Source organism: Dipteris shenzhenensis, chromosome 23 (genome assembly GCF_047967505.1).
Source record: "Dipteris shenzhenensis isolate YYH24624 ecotype China chromosome 23, Dip_SZ_1.0, whole genome shotgun sequence".
NCBI lineage: Eukaryota > Viridiplantae > Streptophyta > Polypodiopsida > Gleicheniales > Dipteridaceae > Dipteris > Dipteris shenzhenensis.
The window spans coordinates 41,715,189-41,732,077 of NC_141618.1; the positions used below are offsets into that span (position 1 = coordinate 41,715,189).

At 47.0% G+C, this 16,889-nt stretch overlaps 1 protein-coding gene across 2 annotated transcripts in view; it reads left to right on the top strand.

The window, feature by feature from the left end:
• The first annotated feature begins 825 nt into the window (after window positions 1-825).
• LOC147887391 (DUF3754 family protein, putative (DUF3754)) overlaps window positions 826-16,889 on the top strand; it is a 177,144-nt gene continuing 161,080 nt past the window's right edge. For both annotated transcript variants that reach the window (XM_087394719.1, XM_087394720.1), the window contains exons 1-6: window positions 826-1,586; window positions 1,712-2,137; window positions 2,270-2,455; window positions 11,937-12,072; window positions 12,401-12,732; window positions 13,732-13,861. In XM_087394719.1, coding sequence (XP_087250845.1) covers window positions 883-1,586; window positions 1,712-2,137; window positions 2,270-2,455; window positions 11,937-12,072; window positions 12,401-12,732; window positions 13,732-13,861 — 1,914 coding nt within the window. In that variant the 5' untranslated portion in view covers window positions 826-882. The remainder of the gene's footprint in view (window positions 1,587-1,711; window positions 2,138-2,269; window positions 2,456-11,936; window positions 12,073-12,400; window positions 12,733-13,731; window positions 13,862-16,889) is intronic.

Genomic DNA, 16,889 nt, shown 5'->3' on the forward strand with positions numbered 1-16,889 from the left:
CCTTGACGGTTGTGAAGCTCTAAGGCATGAATAGTAGGGGACGTGGCAAAAAACTTTGTTATGTGATAAAATGAGGTGGCACAATAGGTGGCGTGGTCATGGGTGTGTTGATGAAAACGAAGGGGGGACACGTGGCATTGCGTATTCCTTGTCTCTCCTCCGAAGGTAGAGAGCTTGCTAGAGCTAGCTGTGGTGGATGGTTGTGAAACCCCTTGAATGAAGGGTAGGGCCATGTTGCGGCCTCACATTTGTGCTAGATAGTAGGTGACGTGGCCAAGAGCTATTAGAGGACATTTGCGCCTGAGCAAAAATGCCCTCCACTAGAGATAGAGAATATGAGTCTCCTAGCAACAGGCCACTACATCCCCGTGGCAGCCTGTCAAGCCGACAGGCGCCCTAGGCTTCCTGCAAGATCATTCACTAGTATAGAGCTGTATAGGCGGGTCCTATATCTTGCGCAAAGAGGCAGTAGCACCAGCACCAGCAGTAGCGAGCGAGTGGGAAAGCTCGCTCCGAAATGCTGTTGCAAAGCACGTAAAAAGCTCGGGTTTGCCTGTCTGGCTGGCATGTCTAAGGGTGTTTACACACTATGGCTGCGCAAGCCCGTCCAACCGGTCATTCAATGTATCTCAACCGAGGGGACGGAGGCAATGGGCATGCAATTTTGCGCATAGAGGCACCGTGGGCAATGGGCAAGCCCAAGGAAGGCCAAGTGTGTAAAAGCCCATATATATGATAATGACAGGTGGCAAGGAGGTGACGTGGTGTGTTGATGAAGGCGGAGGGGGGGACACGTGGAATTGTGTATTCCGTGTTCTTTTTCTTTTCTCTTTGGAAGCTAGAGAGCTTTGGAGCTGTGGAAATGGAGCTGGAGCTGTAGCTATGGAGCTCTGGAGCTCTTCAGCTATGGCGTCTTCTTCCATCATGCTCATTCCTTTCTTCCTCCCCTCTCTTCCTCGCCCTTCCTCCCCCCTTTCCCTCTCCACTTCCCCTTCCTTTTCCCACCATAATGCCGTCGCCTCCCATAGCTCCCCTCCGCTCCAGCTCCCTCCTCACCGCCCTCGTGACCACTTGGATCAACTCGGCATTTCCACTTCCCTTTGCGGACTCGAGATTGGCCGTGAGACGGATCCAGGCATCGGTTTTAGGGAGGCCTTGTGCTCGGCAACTCCCGTTGTACCATCGAAAGATGGCCATTGGAGTGAAGGGAATTCAAAATTTCTGGAAGACGGTGGAAAAGCACAGGAAGCACGGACAGGACGATCTGAAAGTGATGGTGCGCTCTATTCAGCGGACGGGGACATGAAGTCGAATGGCAATGAGGAAATCCTCATGAATGAAGACGCGGCACAGTTAGAAGGAGAGAGTAGCGCAGGCAAAGAGAAGCAAGACGAGCCATTTGCTGCAGTAAAAAATGTCGAGCCGGCTGGTGTCTCGCTAGAAGAAGATGAAGCCTTCGAACAAATCACCAAAATTCCGGTACCGAGACAAAAGTACATACCTATATCAAAATTGGCTCTGGTCAAGAGCCTGGCGGATGCTTTTAACGACGATGCAAAGGCCTTGCAGTTTCTATCGATATGCTCGTAAGAGCCGCTACTACTGCGCTGTGCTCATTTTTTTCTGCCGTTCAAAATGGTTTCAAGTTCCATAGAGAAACTATTAGGTAGCCACACTCGATTCTTAACGCGAGCATGCATACCTTTTACAGATTTCTAGATCATATATTGCATGCCGAACATAAAACAATCATCGAACAGATGCGATTAGATTATAGGATCACGCGCTCAGCTCTCAAAATAGAATCAGGGCATAAGGATGGTGGCCTTTCACGAAAATCGAAGGTGAGAAAGAAAATAGGATGGATGGACAAAGTAGCTGTACTTATAAACAAAGCAAGGGACCGAAAGGAAGCCAAAAAAATCCCTGGCAATGGAAAACAGCAAATCGAAGGCTCCAATAAAGAAGTTAAGCATTCTTCGAATGGCTTAGCCCCCAGATTGACTAACGAGGTAACTGGAGAGCCTAACGGAGCTACCATTCTTGCAAGAGAAGGTAGGACGGCGTCAAGCAACCAGATGGCCTCGGCATCATCAAGCAGCGATAGAGTCCAAGACTCCGATGATGGGGCTATCAGGTAAGATCTGTACATTTATGCCTTCATCTTCGAATAGCTTTACGAATTAACTTTATGTCATGCTCTCCTGCCCCAAATACAACTGTATATGCTAACACTGCATCCATCAAAACCATATTCAAATCTATGCAGGAGTAGCATTGCAGCTGCTGCACGTTTTCAACGCAATTTTTTGAAACTGCTCAGGAATGCACAGTTCCAAGGTCTTTCAGCTCGTGATCTTCAATTGACATCGGCACTGAATACAGACTATTTACTAACACTTCCTATTGATGTTGACTGGAAACGGGTGTCTTCAGAGAATGCTATCATTTTCAGGCAAGTACTTGAGGAGACTTTTGAAGGTGTTGTTCCTGAGCAGCTTTTGGATGTATGACATCTTTATGAATTACCTGATCTCTTTAATGTATAACGATTTCTTTCAATGCATCAAGCATGGCCCCCCAATCCGTGACCACCCTCAAGAGTGGAGATCAAATCCAGTTCCATGTGCAGGAATTCAAACCATAATATGTACACAGTAAGGCAGATAACTTTCATCTCATACATACATACTCCCTTATATTGATGCAAATCATCCATGGTTGTGTCGACAAGGGATGGTTTGCAACGTTGATCAAGCAGCTTTGAAGAGTATGTTCAATTCACTAAATTAGGGAACCTCGCTTCCAGTTTTTAGGTCTCTTTTGGGCCCCTGTTCTAGGTCCCTGCACTCCTTCATTAACCTTTTCTTACCTCACGCTAGCCCACTCTAAAATTCTCTCGTGCCTTAACCCCATGCCTCTCCTCATTCCACCCTCTATCAGGAAGGGTAATGAACATGAATTTCGAAATTAGGGCATACCTGGAGAAAAAAAATTGTCCAAAATTCTCGCAACAGAAGTTCCTACCTCAGGAGTTGGCTCTGATACCAACTGACACGTCCCCAGCACTCATGAAACCTCTGATCTGCAAGCAAACACAAGAACACACCAACATGAGGAAACTGAGCAGGCTGCTCACCACCCAACCATGACATCTACGAGATGTGATCCCGAATCATGAGATGTCCCCTCCAAGCCACGAGCTGAGCTACTGGCACGAACTCCCAACCAGATCCTAACCAGCCTGGTGTCCCATACCACCAGGAGGCGCTGTGAAGCCTGGGATCTGCTGCTGGGCCTTGGGCTACGCTATGATACAGGCACGCGTCCGCGACTCAATCCAGGATCAGACCTAGCACCTGGGAACGAAACTTGCTCCCATCGGCTCTCTGAGAACTGAACCTCTGGGCCCCTTATATAGACTCGGGTCCCAGGTGCCAAAAATAGCGAAGACCTCTAACTGGTTCGTACCCTTGCTACTCAACCCGAGAATCAAGCTTGCCTAGCTCTAAGCCTCCCCAGGCTACTTGAGCTAGTCTTGTGTACCCAGTACACGTTGGATACCAATCCGTGCACATGACACGTACACTTCTCGAGATACGTGTGGGAACTGTGGTAACTGAGTCACCAATAAGATAGAGTGCTGGAAGAGAAGGGTAAGGAGCAAAACACAACACTAGTGCCCACAAATAAGGGCTGGACCCCCCCGAAGGTCTTTATTGTTTGCAATAGAATAACCTTTTTACAACTGGCTCTTGAAAGAGCATAGAACTGAGTACAATTCTGAATGAATCTAGGAGGCCTAGGGCTTTTCTTTTATAGACTTGGCCTATAGGGCCTGCTTTCTAAAAGATAATATTACAGAAAGCCTAGCTTTTAGTCTTTTTCCTTCTAAATCTTGTGCTTGGAGCTTTTAGGCGCCTTTTAATCTTGTGGGCCCTCCTTTTAATGAGGTGCTCCCTTGTCTTTACCTTTTGAGCCTTGTGGGACCAGCTTTTTACACTTTTCTCCCCACTCTTGGGTCCTTTTTGCACTCTCTTAGGTCCTACACATGGCACAAACAAATTCCAACACTTAAACCCATTAGAGGTTAGCGAAATGCATGCATTCCTAGTTCTTGGACTATTTCTAGTCCCTTGTGGGCGTCCCCACAGTTCTCTTTTTACCAATGCAAGGCAAAAGTAAAACATTAAAACTTATTCTTGGTTAACCAACTTTACCATTCTTTGACCGAAGTCAATTCTAATAAAGATAAGTCTTTATTTTCTTAGGAGAAGTCCCAAATGGTGACAGGGGCCACCCTCCAGGGACAGGTGTGGCCAATATGTACAAACATTGATGGTAGACAATGAGGTAACATGCTGTCAATGAGGTAATGAGCTTGGAGTAAACATAGGTGGGGGGATGACATCTGAAATTTTAAAAGATATGGCTGAGTCGTCGCCAATGCGTAAGGTCACATGTGAGCAGAATATGGCTCAGCATGGAGGCCGAGGCCATGGCTGGGGCTATCTGGGAGCCCGGAAAGGGTGCAAAAGTAGGAGTGGATGGGGCACCTATAGCCCTAGATTGGACTGGCCAGATCTGCTTGCCTGCCAGATTATAGGACTGATCTGTGGGATGTCGGCAGTTTTACGGTCCCATTCGGTCGGTCTGTGAGAGAGGCCAGTTGACCAGACCTGAAAGAGGGGGCAGATCATCCCTCCCCTATACAAAGGCCCCATGGGGGGCTGGCATAGGCAGTTGGAGAGGCCATTGAATCTCATTGAAGGACCATGCAGCCAAGGAGTGCTAGGCAGAGTTATGAGATGCAAAGGAGTCCTCCACTGAGCATCCATAGGCAGCCCTTTGCTGCTGATGAACAAGATCTCCGTGGGGGCGTCAACTTGTCAGATTTTGGCATGCATTTTTAGCCATAAGCTGGACTGCTGTCCTTCTTTCCAAATCTGAGTGTTTGTGAGTTAGAGAGACCGGGCTCAGGGCTGGCAGTAGGAGTGATCCGTCTGCTGCCTGAATGAAGATTAATCAGTTGCATTCCTGGACTCCTGACAGAAGTGACCCATAAATGTTGCATTGCTATTTCGTCCATTTGCCCTATGGAATGGGCAATGGCTGCAAGAGACCTGCGGGTATTTGCTGTCCACTTTATTCTGTTGGCAAGGCAAGCATTCAGCCACGCACTTAACCACATCCCGCCACATGCCTTCCCAGATGAAGCTCTATTTGATTTTCGTATGTCTTAGTGACACCTCGTATGTCTAGCCATGGGAGAGGAGTGCATTTCTTGCAAAACCAGCTGTCTATATTGTGAGTCTAGCACTAAATAAATCCTGTCCTTGGACCACAACAGCCCATTATGTAAATTGAATTCCGGGTGATCCCGGCTAGAAGGCTTCTGCATATCTGAAAATATGGGAGCTGCCTTAGAATTCTGCATATACTCTTCCTGAATGCCATGAATCCACTCCTAAGATAGGGTAGAGATAGCAGACAAATTGCAAGGCAACATTCAGGATAAGGCATCTGCAACCACATTGTCCTTTCCTTTTCTGTTCTCAAATGTCAAAATCATAGGATTGAACTGCAGCCAACCACCTCTTTTGCTTATATGACAAATTTGGCTGAGTGAGGAAGAATCTGAGTGTCCGATGATCTGTTTTCACCTTAATTTTGCTCCCGTACAGATAGTGGTGCCATTTGAAAGCATGCAAGATAGCCAACATCTCCTGATCATAAACATGGTAATTGAGTTCCTTGGCATCAAACTTCCTGCTTTCAAAGGCTATTACCCCGTGTTTTGCCTCAGAATAGCCCCCAATCCTTTGCCACTGGCATGTGCCTCCACAATGAAAGGACGTGAAAAATCAGGGCACACCAAGACAGGTGCATGAGTGAGAGCAAATTTCAGATCTTCAAAATTGTGTTGTGCTTCCTTTGACCACATAAAAGCATCCTTCTTCAAGAGGTCAGTAAGAGGAGTTGCCCTCTTGGCAAATTTGCTAATAAAGCGCCTGTCGAAGGAAGCAAGACCTAAAAATCCTCTCAACTAGGTGGGATTTTGTGGCTGTGGCCAATCTTTAAGGCATTTCACCTTTGCGGGATCCACCTGAATGCCATGTCTACCCACAATATGCCCCAAGTACTGAACCTCATGTGCCATAAAATTGCATTTGTTGGCCTTTGCATAGAGTTGATGCATCCTCTTGCTGTAAATGAGGATATCATCAAAGAAAACCAGCACGAATCTGAAAAGAAGTGGCTGCAATATCTTGTTCATGAGCACCTGGAAGATGGCCGGTGCATTAGTCAATCCAAATGGTATCACCTTGAATTCATACAAGCCCCGTTCTGTGCGGAAGGCCGTCTTGTGCTCATCTCCTTTTTTCACCTTGATTAGATGGTAGCCAGACCTCAACTCTATTTGCTCCTGTAACCGCTTGATGAGACGTGCTCGTGGTACTGTATCAAAGGCTTTGTGAAAATCCCCAAAGTAGCAATAAACCCTCTGCTTTCATGCCCTGGCCTCCTCTATGACACTCCTGAGTGTAAGTATGTGGTCCATGGTTCCATGATCCCGTCAGAAACATGCCTGCCCTCTGCTTTGAGTCTGTGCATCTCTACATAGCGACTAACCTCTATGTCAAGTGCTGAGGCATATATCTTGGACATGACATGCCCAATCATAATGGTCCTGTAGTGTCCTGGATTCATGGGGATCCCCTGCCTTGTGAATGGACGTGACAATGTTAAGGGTCCATGTGTGTGGGAAACTGAGGCAAACTGCTTCATTGAATAGCATTGCTAGGATAGGGCCTAAGATATCAATCCCGTATCCAACAAACTCAGTGCATAATTCCTCATGATCTTTCGTTCAGCCATTGTGAAGGTTCATGACTGGGTCTTTGACATCCCCCTTAGTGAATAGAGCGCAAGAGGTCGGTCATGGTGTGTGTGAGAGATCAGGAGTGGGCTAATTGGGGATGTCATATAACGTGCAGGCGTAGTTGTGCCAAACTTGAGTATCTGTGACTGGTGAGGGGGACCGCCGTTCAATGAACCTCTATTAAAAGTTTATGGAGTTATAACTAAACATAATTCTTAGTAGTTCCTTCTCATTTCAGAGAACAATGTCTTGTTTCTTTCGGCAAACTAGAAGGTGGTACTCATGTAATGTGTTCGGTTCGCTCCATAGGCCATGTTTGGATTTGAATCCGAGTTGTCGGCGAAGAGCCTTATACTCGTCATTGTACCAGCTATTACATGGCATGGATCCTAGAGGTGGTGGATGATTGGAGCGTGTGGTGTACGAGAAGGTGTGGAGGGCAGCCTCGTGCAGTGATCCACTAATCAAAGTGGCACTAGAAGAGTCAATATAGGTGAGGAGTGTGTAGAGTCGTGCAGAGTATCTCGATGAGAGTTTGCAATCAAAATATGTCGTGATAGTTGGTGTAAGTGGGTGGTGTGACAAGGCGAGGAGTAGTGATGCTAGAGAAAAGGTATATGTGATCAGCCCAAGGGTATCCACATTGGACGCTCTGGGCTTTGATGTGTCTCTGTGTAGAAGACTATGTCTCGTCCTATGTGTTGGAAAGGTCACCTCCCCATCTGTAAGCCCCCAAATGAGGAGAGCGTGGGGGAGGGAGACCTAAGGCAGGATGTGCCCAAAGAGAGATTACTTGGATGTGTGGATCTGGGATAGATCTGGAGCATTCATGGTTGGCGGGGTGTCCCAGGTAAAAGGTGCGATGACATCAGCAATGTACGGAACAGTACGGCGCTGCATATGTGGCTGGAGAGAGCCTGGCAGAGGGCAGAACCAGCAGGGAGAACAGGCGCTGACATGGCAGGGGATGGGGCAGCACATGGCAGCCCATATGGAGGGCTGGTTGGGCTGGGCAAAGCCAGCCAACCAGGCCCTATCTAGGGCTGGCCAAGGGCTCAGCCCCTGCATAGAATCGTGGGCCAGCAAGCCCTGAAAAGAGAGCCCAGGAGGGCGATTTTGTGGGGCCAGTAAAGGGCCCTATTGGGGCTGGTTGGGCTGAGCCAACCAGGTCGGTTGGGCCAGCCAACCTGGTCTGTCCAGTCCCAGATTGGGACAGAATGGTCGAGTTTCTCAGCAGGCCTTAGGGTCTATATAAGGAGAGGCTCTTGGCCTCATTCATCATCCAGCAAGTCAGCAAACATAGGAGCAGCAGGAGCAGCAGAAGCCTGATCTTTGGGCCTACATCCAGGAGGCAAAGCAGGGCCAGAGTTGCTGCAGACTGAGCTCACTTGGGGCTGAGCCATTCACAGGCAGTAAGGTGGAGAAGAACACACTGGACGGAAAGTCTACAGACGCTCGAGGGGGAGCACGCGGGCTCGAGTCTAGAGATAGCCGGCAGATAGTAGGAGGACCTTGTGGTAAGATCAGAGGACCACACCATTGGTGGGACTCTGGATCTATCTCTCTTGTATTGTGTCCATAGTTTTGGACGGAAATATATATTTTGGTGGTTTCTCTATCTGGCTGGTTCATTGTCTATTGATGAGTCTGCACACCTATTTTATGCACATAAGTAAAGAAGTTTGTGATTCCATACCCACACCGCACACTGTGTGAGCTCCTGGGCATTACTATAAGTCTTCCGCTGCGTGTACCCTCTGTTGGGTAAATTTCCAACATGGTATCAGAGCCCAAGTAGGAGGCTCACACGTGTGGGAGCCTGAAGGCAGGGACCTTGCTGAAGGATGACCTTGATTCAGAAGCTCTTGGGAATCGACTTCCACGATTGGAGGATTGTGTCCTTGCGAGAAGGAGGGTGACTTAGGTTCAGTTAGGTGCGTTTAAAGTTCGCAGTCCAAGTTATCTGGAGATGTACTTTTGTTGCAGACCTAGAGCATGGTGCCTGGAAGACTCTAGGTTGTTCACTCATTATGAGGGGGACAACTGGAAGATCGTGACGGTTGGATTGCTGGAGTTCGAAGGCAGGAATGTGACGGAAGATGGTGGTGCCAGGAGGTGCTACCAGAGATGGACCCGTGTACCAGGATGGTGTGTGGAAGCGAAACCGGACCTGGTGGAGCAGGAGCCACTGGATGAAAAGCCAGGAAAAGATTTTGACACCGAAAGATTCCAGAGGACTACGACCTGGGAGTTACTGGAGCATCTTCATCGACGTGTTGGCATTGGGCCGAGATGTGTCGGTGAGAGGGGGTGTTGGAAAGGTCACCTCCCCATCTGTAAGCCCCCAAATGAGGAGAGTGTGGGGGAGGGAGACCTAGGGCAGGATGTGCCCAAAGAGAGATTACCTGGATGTGTGGATCTAGGAGAGATTTGGAGCATTCATGGTTGGCGGGGTGTCCCAGGTAAAAGGTGCGATGGCATCAGCAATGTACGGAACAGTACGGCGCTGCATACGTGGCTGGAGAGAGCCTGGCAGAGGGCAGAACCAGCAGGGAGAACAGGCGCTGACATGGCAGGGGATGGGGCAGCACATGGCAGCCCATATGGAGGGCTGGTTGGGCTGGGCAAAGCCAGCCAACCAGGCCCTATCTAGGGCTGGCCAAGGGCTCAGCCCCTGCATAGAATCGTGGGCCAGCAAGCCCTGAAAAGAGAGCCCAGGAGGGCGATTTTGTGGGGCCAGTAAAGGGCCCTATTGGGGCTGGTTGGGCTGAGCCAACCAGGTCGGTTGGGCCAGCCAACCTGGTCTGTCCAGTCCCAGATTGGGACAGACTGGTCGGGTTTCTCGGCAGGCCTTAGGGCCTATATAAGGAGAGGCTCTTGGCCTCATTCATCATCCAGCAAGTCAGCAAACATAGGAGCAGCAGGGGCAGCAGAAGCCTGATCTTTGGGCCTACATCCAGGAGGCAAAGCAGGGCCAGAGTTGCTGCAGACAGCTCACTTGGGGCTGAGCCTAGGCTGTCTTCTAGGGCAGCAAGGTGCTGAGATCATCATACCTTCTGGAGCAGCCATTCACAAGCAGGTTGGAGCAGTGGAACAGGGACCTGTGTGCTGTAGACAAAGCTTGGCAGGGGCTGCCCACCTAGGCTGATTCACAGGCAGTAAGGTGGAGAAGAACACACTGGACGGAAAGTCTACAGACGCTCGAGGTGGAGCACGCGGGCTCGAGTCTAGAGATAGCCAGCAGATAAGAGGACCTTGTGGTTAGATCAAAGGACCACACCATTGGTGGGATGCTGGATCTATCTCTTTTGTATTGTGTCCATAGTTTTGGACGAAAATATATGAGTTTTGGTGTCTTCTATATCTGGCTGGTTCATTGTCTATTGATGAGTCTGCACATCTATGTGACGCACATTAAGTAAAGAAGTTTGTGATTCCACACCCCACACCACACTGTGTGAGCTCCTGGGCATTACTATAAGTCTTCCGCTGTGCGTACCCTCTGTTGGGTCATTTCTAACACTATGTAGGAGTCTCAGAAATTCCCAGGTTTTGACCATAGGGTACCATTACAGTTCTAAATGGTACAGGCGAGGGTCTCGGTATCTTGCGATTCATAGATCCCACGCCCCTATGTGGGAGGATGGTGACTGGCGGGGTTGGTGATGAGACGTCTGTCTCCCACTACAGCCCATTTCCGCTCCTTGCGAGCCGCATCTCGCTTCTGCAAGAGAATACGTCTCTCCTCTTGATGAGGAGCCTTATCAGGGTGGGGGGCAGAGTTTCAGGGGGACTTATCCATGCTAGCCCCTCATGTAGAGAGGAGTTTGTGAGATAGTTGTCGATTCGCACCTAGAGGTGAGGGACTCGGAGGGGTAGATGTTAGGGCAACGGATGCACATGGGCTGGGCACAGTGGGACACGGCCTAGCGAGGTCCTTTCGTTCCTGAAGACAGCTCCCTAGGGATGTAGCGGCTAGGGCACAGGCACTTGCACATCTGACGGGAGCAGGCACTCGGATGATAGAGATATCAGTCGACTCAGTAATATCCAACTCCTGGTGGGAGGGGTTGCGCACCCCTTGGACCCCTCATTGCTGGGATGGTCAGTTCTTCCGAAGCGCAGTGCCTCTTAGGGTCTGTTTTTTCAGTCTCTGGGCTCCATTCGGGCGCAGGTTCTATAGTGTGGGACCAGGGGGCCTATTGCAGAAGGAGACTTCGAGGGAGTTTGAGGAGGTTGCGGCCTTGGAGGGTCTGAAGTGGCAGAGAATCAGGATTGTGGGATGCTTGGGCAAGGCATGGCATGAGGGAGAGGTTTGGCATCTCTGGCTATGGGAGGGCCGGCCACTCAGGGACATTCAATGGGACCCGGAACAGTAGGTTTGGCTAGTCCGGGTTGGGCATTCAGACTAGAGGCAGGAGGTGCCTTTCTTTTCCTACACTACTTGTATCAGCAGACACATCCAGTTGGAGGCAACGACCTTGATCCCCTCAAGGGAGCGACACTGGCTGGAGCAGGATGTTCCCCGGGAGGTCACTTTGGATGGCATGCACACCTCTGGTCTCTATATGGCTGTGCTGTATGGATTCTCGGGAGACGTTGTATGGTGTTTTCTTCAAGTTTTAATGGAAGGCATGTTTCTTTGCCAAAAAAAAAAGAGTGTCTTTGACAAGGGAGGTACGTGATTAATACTGTAATTGAATTTTGACCGTCACAATGAATGCATTGAATCCTATTGGTTTGATCGGTTTTTCATAGCTAGTAGGGTGTTGAGTTAAATTTTGTTTTGTGGTCCTATACTGTTTTCATACTTAAGGCATCTGTTCTAGATGGAATGTCTTTGATTGATTTGTAACAGTGGCTTGTTCGAGTTGTGATTTTGCATCACCTTAATGGCTCATATATTTTTTAAGTTGGGGCACTTTACCATGAGAGTAAGCTGGGCATTGTCTCTGTTTGTATTGGCATGGTAGTGTCCAAGTGTACAATGGAGAGCTTGAATAGGAATAGAATATTACATTAATGGCACTCTTTGTTGCTGTATGGGAAACAGACGAGGATATGCAGCTGAACGACAGGAAGGTCTTCTATTTGGGGCAAAGTTGGACTATATACAGTCTTTGCTTCTGCGAAAGACGTTCAATTGGTTCTCAAGGCCTCTTTTTCGTACTGGCACTTGGATCAATCAGGTTCGTTGCTAGAGAATTATTCTTGGGTGTTAGTTCCATAATAACATTTCTAGATATTTTCGAGTCAATATCATTCGGCTTAAAGGGGGAAGCTATGAAGAAGCTGTTCCATCTTTAAAGCTTATGCCATCTGAACAGTAGTAGTAGCAGTAGTGGTTGATACTTAAGTAAAATAATAATAAGATGGAACTCTTCATTTTTCAAAACAGCATCTCTTGTTTTCAAAATCTGAATTGAGCGATGCTAAGATATTCATTACATTGATTGTCAGCTTGGTTAGTTCAGGTCATGTATAAGCTGAAATCGTGTATCCATGTACACATTGCAGCGATGGAAGCAATTGGGAGAAAATGAGGAATCAAAGACTTGGACACAGGGGATAAAGGAGTGGCTGAAAGAACCTTTAAAGCTAGATGTGGAGGATGAATCATCAGCTATCATGGCAGAGTCTTGTAGTGAGCAAGAGAAAGAGGGTGACTTGCCTATTTGGATCGCAGCACAGCTCGCTGTGCCTCGTTATGAAGCTTTTCTGTCCTCTGTTGGATCACGTGGAATGTTATTAAGAAGGATCCTTGTTTGGATGCGTCTTTTACCATCACAATCAGCAAACTTATCGATCACATTGGAGAGTGACTCGTCAACATCAGAGCCTCACTTAAGGTTCACACTGAACAATCTGCCTGTTTCACCTTTGAAGCTGTTTGGGGTTCTTTTATACATCACGATTTGCACTAAGGGCTACACTTTTTAAAACAGAAATACAAGGAAAGACAAGGAGTGTGAAGTCTGCAACCACTCACCATCAGTTCTTTTCTCACCATAGCTCCACTTTCTTCAATCCCAACTTTACACCTTTTTCTGTCGTTGAATGAGACCATGGAATTTCCATCTCAACACAATCATGGCATGCCTACTTTAGTGGTTGTGTGCTCAAAGAAAGCCTCATCATCCGCTTCTCATATGCCCCAAGGTCCTTGTCGAGGGGGTTGTTGCTGTCGAGGTTTTGCCCTCATTGTCACAGTGCGACATAGTCCGAGTGGGCAGGGTTGTGGGGAGATCTAATGTAAAGGGGCAAGGATCATCCATTATCCCTAACAGGCATCAGGGATCGCCACAGTATTAAAAATGACCATGATGGTAACCGTCCTTTGAAGTGTTCTCGTGTGATATTGATTGGGAAGGGATGACAGGAGATGTACTTCTAGATTGTGTTTTATTGGTCAATGGCTATTTTATGTTGAACCAAAAGTAGGCCAGTGTTAAAGCCCAATGTTTTCATTTGGAGCCCATTCATTGAAGCCATACTTTTTGAGCTTGGACTCCTGTACTAGTTCTTTTGTGCTTCTATGTTGATCAATAATACATTTGTTTTGGATAATTGTAAAGGATCCCTCGTCTTTGAAATTTAATGTCGAGGAGGAGCTTTCAAGGATTTGAAGGCTTCTCAACCTTCATTCATTGTACCTCCAAAATGACTGACTTATGCATGACCACGCTCATACTTTCAGTAATCAAGGCTGTTTTTGTATTGATCTTATCATAATGAAGGTTGTATTAAATAGCGTACGTGATCCCCAGACAGATACTTTGGGTAGTTTACTTTTGCCTCAAGTCTCTTTGTCACTTTGTATTGATGGTAAAACATTACTTTTTTCATAGGAAAAATTACTTAACTCGAATCTCTATGAGAGATATCTGGCTGCCAGCTTCAAAGGTGGTCTGCAAGAGAAATGTTTGGCGAAGAATACAAGCTGCCCTCTCAGTTTTCTTTTCTCGCTCAACATTGCAGGTAAGGTTTGTTTTACATGGGGGTTTCTCTCTTTCTACTATGGTTCTAGGATTGCTTAGTCGGCAATGAAAGGTTTTGGTTTACATGCGGTTTTTCTCTTTATACTATGGTTCTTGGATTGCTCAGACACCAACAAAAGGTTTTGCCAAACGTAAGGAACATAGGTTTAAGAGTACATTCATTGTGTCTTGTGTATGTTTTTCAAAAGAGCGCAGAGTTGTGGTCCCTTTTTGTGTAAGAAATCAAGGAGCAATGTATTTGTTCAGAATAGTCAAATATATCTAAATATCTAGTGTAGTTTGATGTATTCTATTTGCTACAAAAAGGAAAACTTAATTTATTGTATTTCCGAATATTATTTTAACAAATGGTATTAGAGCCAGATGGGTTCGTCTACAGATATTTCTCAGCTCGAGAAATTTGATGGGAAAAACTTCCCTAGTTGGCGACTTGGTGTTTGTCTCTTCTTAATTGAAAAGAATATTTGATCAATCATCTCAGGTGTGGAGGACAAACCTGCCAACACTGAAGGCAGCGCGGAATACATCTATGGGAGCACAAAAATGAGAAGGCCATGGGATACAGGTCTGTCCATGTCGTTGGGAAGAAAGAATTTGATCGTGCTGGAGCAGCTTTCTGGCTCAAAAAGGAAGAATTTGAAGGTTGTAGTGAATTGCAGGACCCAACCTAAAGAGTAAAGTAGTAGTTAACATAACCATGAGTATCCATGATGACCATAGTATATCTCTCTCTGCATAAACTGCATTCCACACGTCCATACTCATAGCTAGGACGGGCATAGTTAGTGAGAGGGTATGTATCAAAGAGCAAAAAGGTTGGTCAGCCTGAGCTCATGCAATGTTAGGGTTTCAGGATTTGTCCTTTACTACTGCTGCTTCAAGTTTCTCAATTAAATGTGTGATTGCATGGCCAATTGGCAGCAAGCCATGCAAACAGAAAATAGTTTCATCTAAGAATGGAACTTGGGATTTGGTTGGCCCTTCCACAAGTGCAAACACTGTGGGGACGAAGTGGATTCACAAGACCAAATACCATTCTAATGGAAAATACAAGCAAGGTTTGAAAGCAAAGGGGTATGTATTATGCATCATGCAGTGATCTGGATCTTTGCATTCCCTTAAGTGTTTGTAAATTTGGCATCCACATTCTTACCACTTGATAGTATCGTGCGTTATCACTTTTCTTCAACGAGATGCCGAGGTTTTCCTAGCCCTTGCTTTGAATTGGGACAAATTAATCACTCTTTGCTTAGTGATATTGAGTGTGTATCAAAAAGTCTTGAAAAAACTGCTCAAGGTGTAGAGACGATTTTGCTTGCTCTCATCAATTTTGAACTATGGACTTGGTTGGGACCGAGCAAGCTTCCAGTGAAGCTCAGCTTCTACAGGGATCATTGTTTACATATCACAGGGGAGGGTTTCATCGACCGACCAGGATATACGCAGATCCACCGACCCCACTCACTGAGGATCTCTATTGGGCAGTTTCGGGTCTCTTCACATAGACTTCCCATCGAGAGTGACAGGGATTAGGGTTTGTGTAGGGAGAGGCGCATATGCACATTATGTGACATCTAGGAGATTGAGTCGGAGGAGCATTTCATTTTTAGATGCCCAGGATACTATGAGATCCGAGGACACTTCTATTGCCTCTTCAGAGATAATCTGGGTTATTGTCCCGCTTTCTCTCCTTTCCAGACCAGAGATGCTTAGTCGCCTTCATTCACGAGGCAATCAGACACCACAAACATCTACTTCGATCACAGAAACAAGACTAGACCTCCTTGATAGACTCTTCTCAGAGCTCGATCAGTTCTTCCAGCTAGACCATGGGGGCTCCCACTCCACGAGGCCCCCCCATGATCGTGACACAGAGCTAGCAACACGACAACTCAGACAGAGGGTTGATGCACAGATTACGCCTGGGGATATTTCTTCTCTGTTCAGAGTTGGGGCTCCACTGACTGGGGTCATTGTAGCCCTTATCAGACGCAGAGCTACAACCAGAAGACGACATAGGACCACGTTCGTGGGCAGCAGCCAGCACTCTATCTCTGACTTTATTCCCTCACTACCTCATCCCCCTCCACGCTCTGATGATGAGGATGTTAGTGTTGTGTAGGTGATCATCATTCTGACATGACTATGTAGCACTCAGCACTTATCATTCTGATATGACTATGTAGCACTCAACACTTATCATTTGTATTCGGCATTGGAGTGGATGCTCGTTTAGTAGCTCCACCCACACAGCTTGTTTGTATCGGGATTTTTCACAGTCTCATAGACCTATCGGTCTTTCAAAGACTTTAATAAACTTTCTTTCTTTCTTTCTCATATGCAGATGTGTCCCATCATTCAATCACCCTCAATTCATTTTAAGTCCATTTGACTCATTTCTACGTGCATGGTATCCCCAAAGTTACAATCCAACTTCCAAGTTGCAGAATTGCATACTTGCACCCTTGAAAATCTGCACACTCCTAACACTCCAATGCACATTGTCTCGTGCATCATCAAACCTATTAGGATCATCTACCTGAAGTATGCTACTGACCTAAGCAGACTCACAGAAATGGGCATCCTCAGTGTCTGTAGTGCCACTCTGTGTACGGCTAGGAAGTGGTGCTAAAAGTTTGCTGTCCTCAAGAGTGCGGAGCATCCAACGAGGTACTGATCTTGCTTCCTGCACTATTGTACTTTCACTTGCTACGGCATCATCAATCTCTGTGAAGAACCAGCCTTCTCAAGAAACACAAATGTGTGCAATGCTTGCATAATTTGAATGCTGATTGGCCCTCCAATGGGGAAGAGCACCCTCGTGAGAGTACTTGTTTCTATTTTCGACCTACATGCAAGGTGTGTGAGAGATGGCGGATGAATGCAAGGTGAATGAAGAATGCTACGTGAGATTCACAATGAAAGGGTGATACCCTTTCATTAATGTCCCTTGAGATCACATAAGTTCCATCTTCCCATTTACACCTACCCTTAGCCTATGACCCATG